The sequence below is a fragment of the Oncorhynchus mykiss genome, chromosome 18 (assembly GCF_013265735.2).
Source record: "Oncorhynchus mykiss isolate Arlee chromosome 18, USDA_OmykA_1.1, whole genome shotgun sequence".
NCBI classification, from domain to species: Eukaryota; Metazoa; Chordata; class Actinopteri; order Salmoniformes; family Salmonidae; genus Oncorhynchus; species Oncorhynchus mykiss.
In genome coordinates, this window is record NC_048582.1 from 26,253,086 (window position 1) to 26,268,006 (window position 14,921).

Sequence of the window (14,921 nt, forward strand, 5' to 3'; positions counted from 1 at the left end):
TACATGCAACGGTGTTCTTCCTGCCTCAATGCCCTCTGCTCATCACGTACATCCGCCCAATCGAAGGAATGGAAGAAATAATAGGCTGTCATGAAAAGCAACACATGACAGTCTATGAAGGAAGTAGGTCTACATAGTGCCTCTTATTCGACCATTTTGGATACAGGTGTTGTTTACAGTATCGATAATACCTCGCCAGTGAGTTTATCTCTGAGGTCAATTATTAGCTAACTGCGGGAATTTACAGAGGGGTGAAAGAGCACTCGTGAATGTGTCCGATTAACTCTCAAACTGGTGAAAGAGACTGTGATATATTCAACTGAAATTGGAAATACTTGCATTATCTGGTAATTACCTAATTATTTTATTGTTTCTCCACTTTGAATTGTCATAATAGAATATATTGAGCTTTGGAATGCAGGCAGTTAGCCAACCTGTCAAAACATTTGTGGTGGGTATATAGCCTGTGTAGATAGTTTACACACTGAAGGACTAGCTTTGTTTGATAACTATTTGCAAATTGCATATTACTCTAAATCATTTTCCTTTTTTCAACTTCAGTAATGGACCCATTTGACGCCATGTCTCCGCGCAAGGTTCTGGAGCGCGTCTCTACTCTGCTGGGATGCAGCCAGACATCGAATGAAGTAGCCACATATCTGGACAATCACGACGAACTAAAGCATCTACGTGAACAGTTTCTATTACCCAAAGTTGCAGAACTCCCTCCTTGTAAGTAAAATGGCAAGTAGGCTTTTTATGCACTAGCTAGTTGCTTCTCCGTCTCCCCATAGCAGTCTGTGGAGTGTCATGATATTATTATCTTATATGTAGGAAAACCTCTGACCTTTACTAACTTGTGGGCAGAGTTTTTCTGGCTACAATGAGCCTTGCTTGCCCCAATTTAGTCGAAAGAATGGTCTGCTGTATAGTCACTATGGGGAGGACTTTCGAGAGCAACCGGTTAAATTGTGAATTAGAGCATTTTAAAAACATCTTTAAATGTATAAACTAGTGAGAAATATACTGTATGTGATTATTGAAAGCATCTGTGAGTTTGCTTGATTTACTGTCAACCCGAAATTAAGATATTTCATTATTTTGCCATATATAATTCATGTATATTACACTACTTTACACAAGCTGGCGTTTTGACCACATCGAATTGGTTGGAATTCCACATGTTTTTTTTTTTACCTCAGATTGGTGATGCTCGTATATAAACGTTTTATAGTCAACATGACACAAAATCAATTGGTTATAACCTATCAATATCTTTAGTTATGTACTGTTGATTTTGTCATACGTTGCATACGTTGCATGATTAAAAAAGTAGCTATCATTTTCTCAAATTGCACGGACAATTCGGGGTGGTCTCTGTAAACGTCGCTGGCCACACACCAATACACTGTTTTGACTGTCAAAGTAACACGTAAATAGCAGCGAACCGTTGTCACTGTTGATATATCCTATGGTGTGTCGTGTTTCGTTGAAGTTAACTAACAGAAAACATATTTTTGTTTGTTGGATTCCTTTTCCATGATGGCAGCCTCCCAAAAATCTACATCCGCCATTGCAAAACATAGACTTCTACAAGTTATTGTCTAACTAACCGCGTGTAGGTCATTCAACTTTCCGTGGGGCCTTTGCGTCGTGTTAGTTTAAACAGTGCTAAACCTGAACGTTTGCCCGCTGTTCTATTGATTTCAGTGTATCGATGGAAGTGATTAACAAAAAAGTGTTGCATTACACTTACCAGGTTGGAGACCCACTTGAAACAAAATGCAACACTTCAAAATGTAGCCAGCTGTTTTCTACAAACTGTCCTCTAACCAGTTATTAACACATTATTCCCATGTTCTGTGTGGTTTTTGAGCTGTGCTAGTTTTAAAAGGATGTGCAACCTCATCTCCTCCTCTTGTGCAAATAATTTAAACGTTATAATCGATAGGAGTGATTTATTTTATTTAAGCTTTATTTATCTAGGCAAGTCGGTTAAGAACAAATTGTTATTTACAATTACAGCCTACCCCAGCCAAATCTAGACGACGCTGGGCCAATTGTGCACCGCCCTATGGGACTCCCAATCATGGCCGGATGTTATACAGCCTGGATTCGAACCAGGGACTGTAGTGACGGCTCTTAGCACTGAGATGCAGTGCCTTAGACCGCTGTGCCACTCGGGAGCCCCAAAACACTGTTGCTGTTTCTATTTCTGTTTTGGTGAACCCTGTATCAAAATTCAACATTCCAAAATGTAGCTGATGGTATTGTAGGTTGTCCTCTAAGCAGTGATGTTTTTTGAGTTGTGGTAGTTTCAACAGTGGCCCACTCTTACATGCAGAACTGCTTTGACTCAGCGACATTTGTGGGTTTTCAAGCATGAACAGCTCGTTTCAAGTCCTGCCACAACATCTCAATTGGGATAAGGTCTGGACTTTATCAAATGTGCTTTTTAGCCATTTTGATGCGTACTTGATTGTGTGTTTTGGATCATTGTCTTGCTGCATGACCCAGCTGCGTTTCAGTTTCAGCTCACAGATGGATGGCCTGACATTCTCCTGTAGAATTCTCTGATACAGAACAGAATTCATGGTTCTTTGATTAAGGCACAGTCCACAGGCGAAGAACAAATTGTCATCTTGACTGGTTTTTGCTTGTAAATCATTTTTTTGTTTTACTACAAACATTTTCATATGTTTTCTAGTGAGGTCCTGAGACAGCAAAGCATCCCCAATTCACCACACTACCACCACCATGCTTGACCTTTGGTATAAGGTTCTTACTGTGGAATGCAGTGTTTGGTTTTTATCAGGATTAATGGGACCCATGTCGTCCAGAAAGTTATACTTTTGACTCATCTGTCCATAGAACATTCTTCCAAGAGTCTTGATGATCATCCAGGTGCTTTTTTGGAAAACTTGAGTCAACTTTTTGGATGAGATGATACCCATGGACACTTACAGAGTGAAATTGGGTGTTGAGAAATCATTTATTAACAGTTATTAAAATTGACATTTATGTTCCCTGATCAACTGCCATGTTTTCAACTTGTAGTTGAACGAGTAGTTATTGAGTGTAAGGGGGCAATTACTTTTTCACACAAGGGAATTGGGTGTTGCATAACTTTGTTAATTAGAAAAAAATATGTATATTTAAATTTATTTGTAAACTCATGTTCATCTTATATTAGGTTTTAGTTGAAGATCTGATAACATTCAGTATCAAAAATATGCAACAATAGAGAAAATCAAGTGGCAAATACTTTATCATGGCACTATGTATAGATAGTACATTATATGTATAGATAGTACATTATATGCATATATTTTCAATATATCACACCGTTTCTGCATATTGGTTATTTGATTTGGACACTTTATAACGGTCTTGACATTGGGCTATTTATTAATGAGTTGTCATCAAGAAGCGACAGCATCATTTTCAACTTAAGTTTTAGGATTGTAAATGTAACTTTCAACATGAATTTTCCAATGCTATTGTACTTAATCAGGTAAAAACTGCTGAATGAGTCCGATACTATTTTGTTGATACTGTAGACCAGAAATCACCAAAATGGTTTTGCCCTGCGTACTGTATACAGTTGAAATCGGAAGTTTACATACAATACATTTAAACTCAGTTTTTCACAATTCCTGACATTTTATCCCAGTAAAAATTCCCTGTTTTAGGTCATTTAGGATCACTTCTTTATTTGAAGAATGTGAAATGTCAGGATAATAGTAGAGATAATTATTTATTTCAGCTTTCATCCCATTCCCAGTGGGTCAGAAGGTTACATACACTCAATTAGTATTTGGTAGCATTGCCTTTAAATTGTTTAACTTGGGTCAAACGTTTCGGGTAGCCTTCCACAAGCTTTCCTAAATAAGTTAGGTGAATTTTTGCCCATTCCTCCTGACAGAGCTGGTGTAACTGAGTCAGGTTTGTAGGCCTCCTTGCTCGCACACACTTTTTCAGTTCTGCCCACACATTTTCTATAGGATTGAGGTCAGGGCTTTGTGATGGCCACTCCAATACCCTGACTTTGTTGTACTTAAGCCATTTTGCCACAACTTTGGAAGTATGTTTGGGGTCATTGTCCATTTGGAAGACCCATTTGCGACCAAGCTTTAACTTCCTGACTGATGTCTTGAGATGTTGCTTCAATATATCCACCTAATTTTCTTTCCTCGTGATGCCATCTATTTTGTGACGTGCATCAGTCCCTTCTGCAGCAAAGCACCCCCACAACATGATGCTGCCACCCCCGTGCTTCACGGTTGAGATGGTGTTCTTTGGCTTGCAAGCCACCACTTTTTTCCTCCAAACATAATGATGGTCATTATGGCCAAACAGTTCTATTTTTGTTTCATCAGACCAGAGGACAATTCTCCAAAAAGTGTGATATTTTTCCCCATGTGCAGTTGCAAACCATAGTCTGTCTTTTTTATGGCGGTTCTGGATGAGTGGCTTCTTCCTTGCTGAGCGGCCTTTCAGGTTATGTCGATATAGGACTCGTTCTACTATGGATATAGATACTTTTGTGCCTGTTTCCTCCAGCAATGTCCTTTGCTGTTGTTCTGGGATTGATTTGCACTTTTTGCACCAAAGTACATTCATCTCTTGGAGACAGAACACGTCTCTTTCCTGAGCGGTATGACGGCTGCATGGTCCGATGGGGTTTATACTTGCGTACTATTATTTGTACAGACGAACGTGGTACCTTCAGGCGTTTGGAAATTGCTCCCAAGGATGAACAGTACACTTAAGTGTATGTAAACTTCTAACCCACTGGAATTGTGATACATTGAATTATGAGTGAAATAATCTGTCTGTAAACAATTGTTGGAAAAATTGTTCGTCATGCACAAAGTAGATGTCCTAACTGACTTGCCAAAACTATAGTTTGTTAACAAGAGATTGGTGGAGTGGTTGAAAAACAAGTTTTAATGACTCCAACTTAAGTGTATGTAAACCTCCGACTTCAACTGTACATGTAGGTCTACAAGATCCTACATACAGAGAGGAAACGGCCTCCCTGATCGGGTACAATGAGGTCAGAAAAGATTTGCTGCTGGGATATGTATTATAGCTGGAAGCGAGATGCTCACAACATATGGGTTGAGCTGAAAAAAGGAGATGACTAAGCACTTTCATTTAGCTAACTAAGTGTTTGAAAGTTGAATCATTTTAATGACATTCTTCAACCGCAAAACAAAAGCATCTTTCTGGGGTCAAGAAGTAGGCTGTGATTTGAACAATGCAGGGAAACTTCTTAGTAAAAATGTGTGGATCGATTGGGCTAATGCACTGTTATTGTTCCCTTAGCTGACCTTACGCTTGTGGATGGCACCAAGGAATGCATTTACTTTGTGGGGAACTCACTTGGCCTCCAGCCCAAAATGGCCAAGAAGTACATTGACGAGGAGTTGGATAAATGGGCTAAAACGTAAGTTGTTCCCTCAACGTTTCCCCCAATGTTCGCTTTATGACACTGAATCAGCTAAAGTTTTAGTCAACTATTTCAAGTACAGTAATGGTCATTTGAGGATGACATGTCCCCCCCCCCCCTGAACGTTTCTCTTTAAAAAGCTATTGTCCTATCTCTGAAATGTGTATCTTATCCTTGTAGCTGTGAGCATTGTTTTATTGCGTTCTGTTTTACAGGGGGGTTCATGGCCATGTACAAGGCTCTCGACCTTGGGCCTGGGCGGAGAACAATATAGAGGGACTCATGGCTAATGTGGTTGGTAAGTTCATACAATAACACATGTTCAATGCATTATCTAACATAACGTTCTATGTTAGTTGTATGATCATATTAGTGAACAGGAGCTCGGGCTGAGATGGGGCTATTTAACAATGCATGTTGGCACCTTTACAGGCTTTTTACACTGATGTGCGAACAAAGGATTTCAATACACAGTCATCACGGTTCCCTATATCGACATCGTTCCCTTTTTCACACAGCACTGTTAAAAGCCTGTAATTTCCAGCTCTCATAACATCCATGGTTAAATTGTCAGGTAATTCTGATAGGTTATTATCGTTCTGTCCGGCTGTTGAAAATGTATGACAGAGAGACCTATCTGTGACGGGTTTTAAAAGGTAATTGCACCCTGACATCTTTTGCAGAGTCCAAAGTACAACCAAACCAAACAACTGAAGGCCATTGTGCAATCACCTCAGATGCCTTTTTGTGTGGAAAATGTACTTTGGAAAATGTAGGTTGTGATAGCTTAAATGCTATTAAGTAAAAATGTGTTTGAAAGTTATATCAGAGCAATGGGAATTAAATCACCTTTGTGTGTGTGTGTGTGTTTGCGTGCGAACAGGGGCTAAAGCTGAGGAGGTTGCCTTGATGAACGGGTTAACAGTTAATCTGCATATTCTGTTGGTAAGATAATGTCAAACTTTTATACAAATTGCCAACGTAAACATACACTATACATTATATACCGAGACTTTACATTAACAACATGTTATATATGTGCTTTACAGCTGTCTTTTTACAAACCTACAGCAAAACGTCACAAAATCCTTCTTGAGGACAAGGCTTTCCCCTCAGACCATGTGAGTAATTCCAACGACACATAACTTGTTTTCAACCTACAGGATGTCGGTGTAATGACTGCAGGTCATTTTGTGTTCAAAAGGCATTTGCATTCTTCAACTGCATTTCAACCATAATTCATGTTTTTGCCCTATAAAAGAACCCGTTTTGACAGTTGTCATCTACTTGTTAAAGTGTGCAGAGACTCCTCTTCGTCATTTACCCTGTCGTAATTTTTTTTTATACCATGTTCATCATGTGTAATTTCTTCAGTATGCTGTGGAATCTCAGATCCAGTTGAAAGGTTACGACCCTAAGCAGAGCATGCTGCTCATGAAGCCCAGACCGGTAAACTAGTCTTCATTTTTGTCTATAATCACCTTTAGGGGAATAGGACATAAATAATAACTTTTATTTGCACCTTTCGAGGTACCAACGGACATTGAGTATAAAGAGTAAAACCGAGCGTTGAGAAATAGTTTATTAACAGTTATTAAAAGTGACATTTTATATACCCTGATCAACTGCTGTGTTTTTTTTAAACCGGCAGGGCGAGGAGGTGCTGAGAACTGAGGACATTCTGGACACGATAGAAAAGGAGGGAGATTCCATTGCGGTGGTCCTGTTCAGTGGAGTGCAGTATTACACCGGGCAGCTCTTTGATATGGCCGCCATCACTAAAGCAGGGCAGAAGAAGGTAAAAGGACGACTTTAGAACCAATCCTCTGTCTTTTTCTCGCCTGCAGTGAGACCCACATTTTTTTTGGGGGGGGGTGGAATGTTATTTCAACTTTTGAACAAATTCTTTGTCTATAAACTACTTCTAAACCCTTTACAAATCCCCTTAGAGCAGGGTTCCACAATGCCCACCCCCACTATATATACAAACGTATGTGGACAGTACACCCCTTCACATTAGTGGATTTGGCTGTTTCAGCCACACCTGTTGCTGATGTGTATAAAATCACAGAGCCACGCAATCTCCATAGACGCATACTGGCAGTAGAATGGCCTTACTGTCATCGTGGCACCTTCATATTTTTTTAAACTTGTTTTTCTCGCCAATTTTGTGAGATCCAATTGGTAGTTAGTCTTGTCCCATCGCTGCACCTCCCGCATGGACTCGGGAGAGGCGAAGGTCGAGAGCCGTGCGTCCTCCGAAACACAACCCCGCCAAGCCGCACTGCTTCTTGACACACTGCTCGCTTAACCCGGAAGCCGGCCACACCAATGTGTTGGAGGAAACACCATATACCTGGCGACCGTGTCAGCGTGCATGCGCCCGGCCCCACACAGGAGTCGCTAGAGCGCAATGGGACAAAGGCATCCCGGCCGGCCAAACCCTCCCCTTACCCGGGTGAAGCTGGGCCAATTGTGCGCCGCCTCATGGGTCTCCCGGCGCTCGACACAGCCCGTTATCGAACCCGAATCTGTAGTGATGCAGTGCCTTAACCCGCTACTCCACTCGGGAGGCCTAGTTCGTCAAATTTCTGCCCTGCTAGAGCTGCCCGTTTAACTGTAAGTGCTTTTATTGTGAAGTAGAAACAACAATCGGCTGGAGTGGTATAAAGCTTGCTGCCATTGGACTCTGCAGCAGTGAAAACGTGTTCTCTGGAGTGATGAATCACGCTTGACTATCTGGCAGTCCGACGGACTAATCTGGGCTTGGTGGATGCCAGGAGAACACTACCTGCCCGTCTGCTTTAATGTTTTAATCTAATTGTATCTCTATTTGGGCTTCTTGCGGTCAAATTGTAGTCTACAAATTATTTGGTATTATGTTCAGGCCTCTGACCCGCCGCTCAAGAAAAAATCAGCCCGCGGCTGAATCTATTTCATGATCCCACTCCTTAGAGGGTACTCCAACATTATCTTGATGGAGTTTTATAAAGGTTCAATTTAAACAGTCAAGGGACAACACTGTCCTCTGGTGTCCAAACTGTGATGCTGTCACTACATTGCGACAAAGAAGTGAAATGGATGAGTCTTTGTTTATAATCAGTGGTTAAATTGGGCTGGAGTCGCACCCACCTACTTTCCTTCTAGTTTCTATTTTTATAGTGAACCCTTGTATCAAAGGCATAAGCTTGATCTATGCGTTATTATACTCGCACAATCTGGATTCCCTGAGCTCTCTTGAGTAACCAATGGGAATAGGATTTAGGTGAACAACTTTCCGACGAAACTTGGCAGAGTATGCTTCAGAGAATACATGTTTAATCGATACGTCGAAGACATGCTGTAATTCAATTTAAAATAGTTAATAGGCTGCATTGGTCAAAGGCACAATTATCCAAGATTAGACCAGAAATAGATACCACTTTTTGACCGATGTAAGCAGGCTCCTGCTACTTTATTACACGTTTTGGACATGCCCGGAATTGAATTTTTTTAGACTTTTTCTAGACTTATAGAACCTTCTGCCTTTTTTTGCATTATTCGGCGTGGCACCACAGGAGGCCCCTCTACACAGTTCTATGGGCAACATGCTGGCAGAGCATGGAGGCTGGCTCTGATTTGGTGGGGGATCCGTGTGTGTTCTGCCCTCAGACTTGTTCTGTCTGTTATCTATATAATCATAAATGTCAAATAAATAAAACTTGGGGTCTAGAACCGGGCTCCTGCACCTTGGGTCAAAAGGAGAAACGGCCGGAGCAAAGCTCCAGCAATTTTAAGGTTTTGAAGAGAAGAATAGGATTAACCAAGGTTAGGGTTAGGATTGAACATATGGCTATAGTTGAGGTTAGATTTATGCAAAGTTGGGGTTATGGTTGTGGTTGACCTGGGATGTGGATATGAAGCTAGGGTTAGGGTTGTGGTTGAAGTTGAAGCTAGGGTTGAACAGGGATGTGGATATGAAGCTAGGGTTAGGGTTGTGGTTAAGTCTGTGGTTGTGGTTGATCTGGGATGTGGATATGAAGTTTGAATTGTGGCCGAAGGTTAGAGTAGAACCAGGAAGTGAACATGAACCTAGGATTAGTGTTAGAGGGGCTCCACTGTATTCCTAATTCAACCCCTGTTTATAATGCATAACAGCCATTGTGTATAGTCAACGTATTTGATCATGCTTCTATCTATTGTATAATGTCATTGTTAACGTTGGCTTTTGAGTTAATGAAGCATGTTATTTAAAACAAAAAAGCATTTTGTCAGACACAACAGCTGCTCCAACAGCGTCCTCTGTGGTCAGGGATGTGTAACAATTTGACATGATTGGTTCGGCCCGGATTTGTCTGCGTTCGCCTCATGCAAGTGTATGATGCCCATTCCAATTCACTACATGCGGAGAATGACATTCGTCAAATAAATAGCAGTGTGTTGACAAGGAACTAAATGTTGACACTCGGGAGATGTCAAACCAAACACACACACACACACACACACACACACACACACACACACACAAGCCTTCCCTCTCTGTCACATTTAACAGGGCAATCAAAACAACCAGACTTAGTCAGTCCTAATGATCCTCAGAATAATACCCCTACTAGGAATACATGAATAATTTATTAAGCTTGTCTTTAAAAGACACACACACACACACACGCAAACAAACACACACACACACAGGCAAACAAACAAACACACACACACACACACACACACACACGCTGATGAACTGCCTCTGATGTGTCCTGACTGCACAGCTTCGGCCTGCTGCCCTTAGCATCTGGCATGACGGTGCGTTTTTGTTCTTCCCACAGGGCTGCTACGTTGGTTTTGACTGTGCACACGCAGTGGGCAATGCAGAGCTGAAGCTGCATGACTGGGGAGTGGACTTTGCCTGCTGGTGCTCCTACAAGGTCAGCATTGGGGTTTGTGTGGCGAAATCAAGGCAAATGAACTGCTGACAGTGGCTTCACTCTGTTTCCTGTCCAACACCTGCTGACACAGGAAGACAACAATATGTGGGGTTGAAATGTACTCGTTCGAGCTTAATATTGCCAACAATGATTTTCTTGCCGTTGTTATCGATGCCCATTTCAAATATTGTAGATTATCATTGGTCTTCAACATTGTAGAAAATAGGCAGACAAACTATGCACTGTGTTGACAAGAGTTATTTTTGTATTCACGTGTAGTATGTGAATTCTGGAGCTGGTGGTCTGGCTGGAGCTTTTATCCATGAGAAGAATGCACGTACAGTCAAGCCTGCGTGAGTATGACGGTGCAGTACAGCTCAGATTTGTGTTCCTATTGCGTGTTTGACTATGGTGTATGTTTTAACTGCTCGTTACTTTCTCTCTCAGGCTCACGGGATGGTGGGGACATAACCTGAAAACAAGGTTCCGCATGGATAATGGTACCAACATGTTTGTGATCATGTTCTCATTTTAGTCCCTGTACTGGGGACATATTGCATATTCGAGTTGGCCCTGTCGGTCTCTAAGCAGAGATACCCACGAAGCTTGATTTACACTGACATCTTTTGGTCATTTTAGGGTATTACAGAAAATAGGTTCTACTGTGTTCATTTCGCCGTTTCGGTCAAGCCAGAACCCAAATGAGTTCATCACGAACATCCTACATTTTTCTGACCATAGAAATGGATCTACTACCTGGTATAAGTGGCTTTCGGCTATCAAACCAACCCATCCTGCTGGTGTGTCCACTGCAAGCTAGTTTAGAGGTGATTGGAATCATTTTGGTTCTTCATATCTATTTCATACAGCAGATATTAGAACTTGTTTGTGCTCATCTCTCTAACCATGGAGTTTAAAGTGACCTGTAAAAGGTTGTAACTGTTATAATAAGCAGGGTTGGGGTCAATTCCAGTCAATCCAGGAAGTACAGTGAAATTCAAATTCTCTTCAGTGTTTTTCAATTAGGGGAATTTGGAATTGGTTTACTTTTACTTTCTGAATTGAAATGGAATTGAGCCCAGCTCTGGCAATAACTGATTAGTTGTCAATCTTTGTCAATACGTCCAGGTCTTTGCTATGACCAGTATGGCAGCTCTGAGGAAGAAGTCCAGACTTCTGACGGGTTACTTGGAGTGTCTGATCCAGCACTACTACAACAAGGACGAGTCCCAGCCTCACAAGCCCTACGTCCATATCATCACTCCCTCCCACCCTGAGGAACGAGGCTGCCAACTCTCCCTCTCTTTCTCTGTCCCCATCGCAGCCATATTCCAGGAGCTGGAGAAGAGGGGTGTTGCTGTGAGTGGCTTCATATATAATAAACTCAGCAAAAAAAAGAAACGTCCTCTCACTGTCAACTGCGTTTATTTTCAGCAAACTTAACATGTGTAAATATTTTTATGAACAGAACAAGATTCAACAACTGAGACATAAACTGAACAAATTCCACAGACATGTGACTAACAGAAATTGAATAATGTGTCCCTAAACAAATGGGGTGTCAAAAGTAACAGTCAGTATCTGGTGTGGCCACCAGCTGCATTAAGTACTGCATTGCAGCTCCTCCTCATGGACTGCACCAGATTTTCCAGTTCTTGCTGTAAGATGTTACCCCATTCTTCCACCAAGGCACCTGCAAGTTCCCGGACATTTCTGGGGGAATAGCCCTAGCACTCACCCTCCGATCTAACAGGTCCCAGACGTGCTCAATGGGATTGAGATCCGGGCTCTTCGCTGGCCATGGCAGATCACTGACATTCCTGTCTTGCAGGAAATCACACACAGAACGAGCAGTATGCCTGGTGGCATTGTCATGCTGGAGGGTCATGTCAGGATGAGCCTGCAGGAAGGGTGCCACATGAGGGAGGAGGATGTGTTCCCTGTAACGCACAGCATTGAGATTGCCTGCAATGACAACAAGTTCAGTCCGATGATGCTGTGACACACTGCCCCAGACCATGACCTCCCCAGACCTTAGTCCAGCCTCTCTCAGCCTATTGCGGACAGTCTGAGCACTGATGGAGGGATTGTGTGTTCCTGGTGTAACTCAGGCAGTTGTTGTTGCCATCCTGTACCTGCCCCGCAGGTGTGATGTTCGGATGTACCGATCCTGTGCAGGTGTTACACGTGGTCAGCCACTGCGAGGACTATCAGCTGTCCGTCCTGTCTCCCTGTAGCGCTGTTTTAGGCGTCTCACAGTACGGACATTACAATTTATTGCCCTGGCCACATCTGCAGTCCTCATGCCTCCTTGCAGTGTATTCACGACCATTCCACAAGTGCCTGTTCATTCATTGTTTGTGGTTCATTGAACAAGCATGGGAAACAGTGTTTAAACCCTTGACAATGAAGATCTGTGAAGTTTTTTGGATTTTTATGAAATATCTTTGAAAGACAGGGTCCTGAACAAGGGATCTTTCTTTTTTTTTGCTGAGTTTACAAAAGTAGTACATTATTGACGAGTTTCCCAGACCCATATTAAGCCTAGTCTGGACTGAAACTTGCTCTCTTAAATAAAATACAAATTCAGTTGTTTTTTTTTATCCATTGACCATGCTTTTTAGTCCAGACGTGGGTTTACATGTAATTTGGGTACAGAACACACGTTCTTAATATGTATGCTGAACAAAAAATATAAATGCAACATGTCAAGTCTTGGTCCCGTGTTTCACTAGCTGAAATAAAAGATCTCAGAAATGTTCCATACGCACACATTTTGTGCACTAATTTTTTTACATCCTTGTTAGTGAGCATTTCTCCTTTGCCACGATAATCCATCCATCTGACAGGTGTGGCATATCAAGAAACTGATTAAACAACCGCAGACCACGTGTAACCACCCCAGCCCAGGACCACCATATGCAGCTTCTTTACCCTGCAGGATCGTCTGTCTGTATTAAAGCCCATTTGTGGGGGAAAAATTAATTCTGATTGGCTGGGCTTGGCTCCTCAGTGGGTGGGCCTATGTCTTCCCAGGCCCACCCATGGCTGCGCCCCTGCCCAGTCATGTGAAATCCATAGATTAGGGTATAATTTAATTTATTTCAATTGACTGATTTCCTTCTATGAACTGTAACTCAGGAAAAATCTTTTAAATTGTTGCATGTTGTGTTTATATTTTTAGTCAGTATAAATGTTTTATGCATGATTATACAGACATAGATTTGAATCTATGTTTTGTAATTGACTATTGCTGTTTTGATCTGTTCTCTCCATGCGATCTCAAGTGTGACATGAGGGAACCCAACGTTCTGCGCATCGCTCCGGTGCCGCTCTACAACTCCTTTAGCGACGTGCACCGCTTCATCACTGTTCTAGGATCAGCTTTGGCTGCCAGCAAAGAACTACAACAATGATAGAAACAGTCTTTTATTGTTACCCCACCTTTCAGAGTATTTTTGACAGTGCGGTATGAAAACAAGATGTTTTTATCGACTATGTGCTGGAGTCACTGACAGGTCTTCTGAACTACTGTCCCAAAGAATTGCAATATGTTTTGCCTAGGCTACTCAGTAAAACAAAATTGGTTGGAATTGTATTCCTACTCAAAATTTAGTGAGACAAGTTTGTTGCCATACAATGTCAAATAAAAGCAAATAGTCAATTACTGTGAATCTCAATTCAAGATGAGCTTCTGCATTTTTTTTCTTCTTCTAATTGAACCTTTATTTTGAAAGGGAGTCGATGCTGATGTCTCTTTTCCAGTTGAGCTCTGTGTAGATCAACAGTACACATCAGAATACAATAAACACGTGAAACTACAACTCGCATGCAAATTAAAATGCCAGGACAGAGAAAAGCTTGGACTGGGCTGAGCCAGAGATGTCGTTCCGTGGGGGTGGGAGGGCCAATAGACCAGAGCTGCCGTTCCGAGGGGGTGGGAGGGCCAAAAGACCAGAGCTGCCGTTCCGTGGGGGTGGGAGGGCCAATAGACCAGAGCTGCCGTTCCGTGGGGATGGGAGGGCCAATAGACCAGAGCTGCCGTTCCGTGGGGGTGGGAGGGCCAATAGACCAGAGCTGCCGTTCCGTGGGGGTGGGAGGGCCAATAGACCAGAGCTGCCCTTCCGTGGGGGTGGGAAGGCCAATAGACCAGAGGTGGTAGAACAGAATACTCTGGTCTGGGTGAAGGGTATTTTTATTTCCAGAGCAGTGGTTCACGCTTTCAGTTTCACGCGAATGCTGCCATCAATCCACGGTTTCTGGTTTGGGAATGTTTTAATCGTTGCTATGGGAACGACATCTTCAACGCACGTTCTAATGAACTCGCACACCGAATCAGCGTATTCGTCAATGTTGTTGTCTGACGCAATACGAAACATATCCCAGTCCACGTGATAGAAGCAGTCTTGGAGTGTGGAATCAGATTGATCGGACCAGCGCTGAACAGACCTCAGCATGGGAGTTTCTTGTTTTAGTTTCTGTCTGTAGGCAGGGATCAACAAAATGGAGTCGTGGTCAGCTTTTCCGAAAGGAGGGCGGGGCAGGGCCTTATATGCGTT

The 14,921-nt window shown here is 42.3% G+C and overlaps 1 protein-coding gene across 4 annotated transcripts; it reads left to right on the forward strand.

Annotated features, from left to right (window-relative positions):
* Nucleotides 1–35: 35 nt before the first annotated feature.
* On the forward strand, nucleotides 36–14,047 carry kynu (kynureninase). Of its 4 annotated transcripts, none has more exons than XM_021571450.2 (14): nucleotides 36–347; nucleotides 562–732; nucleotides 5,332–5,452; nucleotides 5,671–5,753; nucleotides 6,339–6,400; nucleotides 6,505–6,576; nucleotides 6,830–6,904; nucleotides 7,107–7,253; nucleotides 10,264–10,362; nucleotides 10,642–10,715; nucleotides 10,810–10,862; nucleotides 11,104–11,189; nucleotides 11,491–11,721; nucleotides 13,650–14,047. In XM_021571450.2, the coding sequence occupies exons 2-14, from the start codon at nucleotides 564–566 to the stop codon at nucleotides 13,776–13,778; spliced, it is 1,401 nt and encodes a 466-aa protein (XP_021427125.2). In that variant the 5' UTR covers nucleotides 36–347; nucleotides 562–563; the 3' UTR covers nucleotides 13,779–14,047. The 4 variants fall into 4 exon arrangements, 2 of the variants coding, with proteins under 2 accessions (XP_021427125.2, XP_021427126.2); XM_021571451.2 differs by lacking the exon at nucleotides 13,650–14,047 and adding an exon at nucleotides 11,831–11,911; XR_002469489.2 differs by lacking the exon at nucleotides 11,104–11,189.
* The last annotated feature ends 874 nt before the right edge of the window (nucleotides 14,048–14,921 follow it).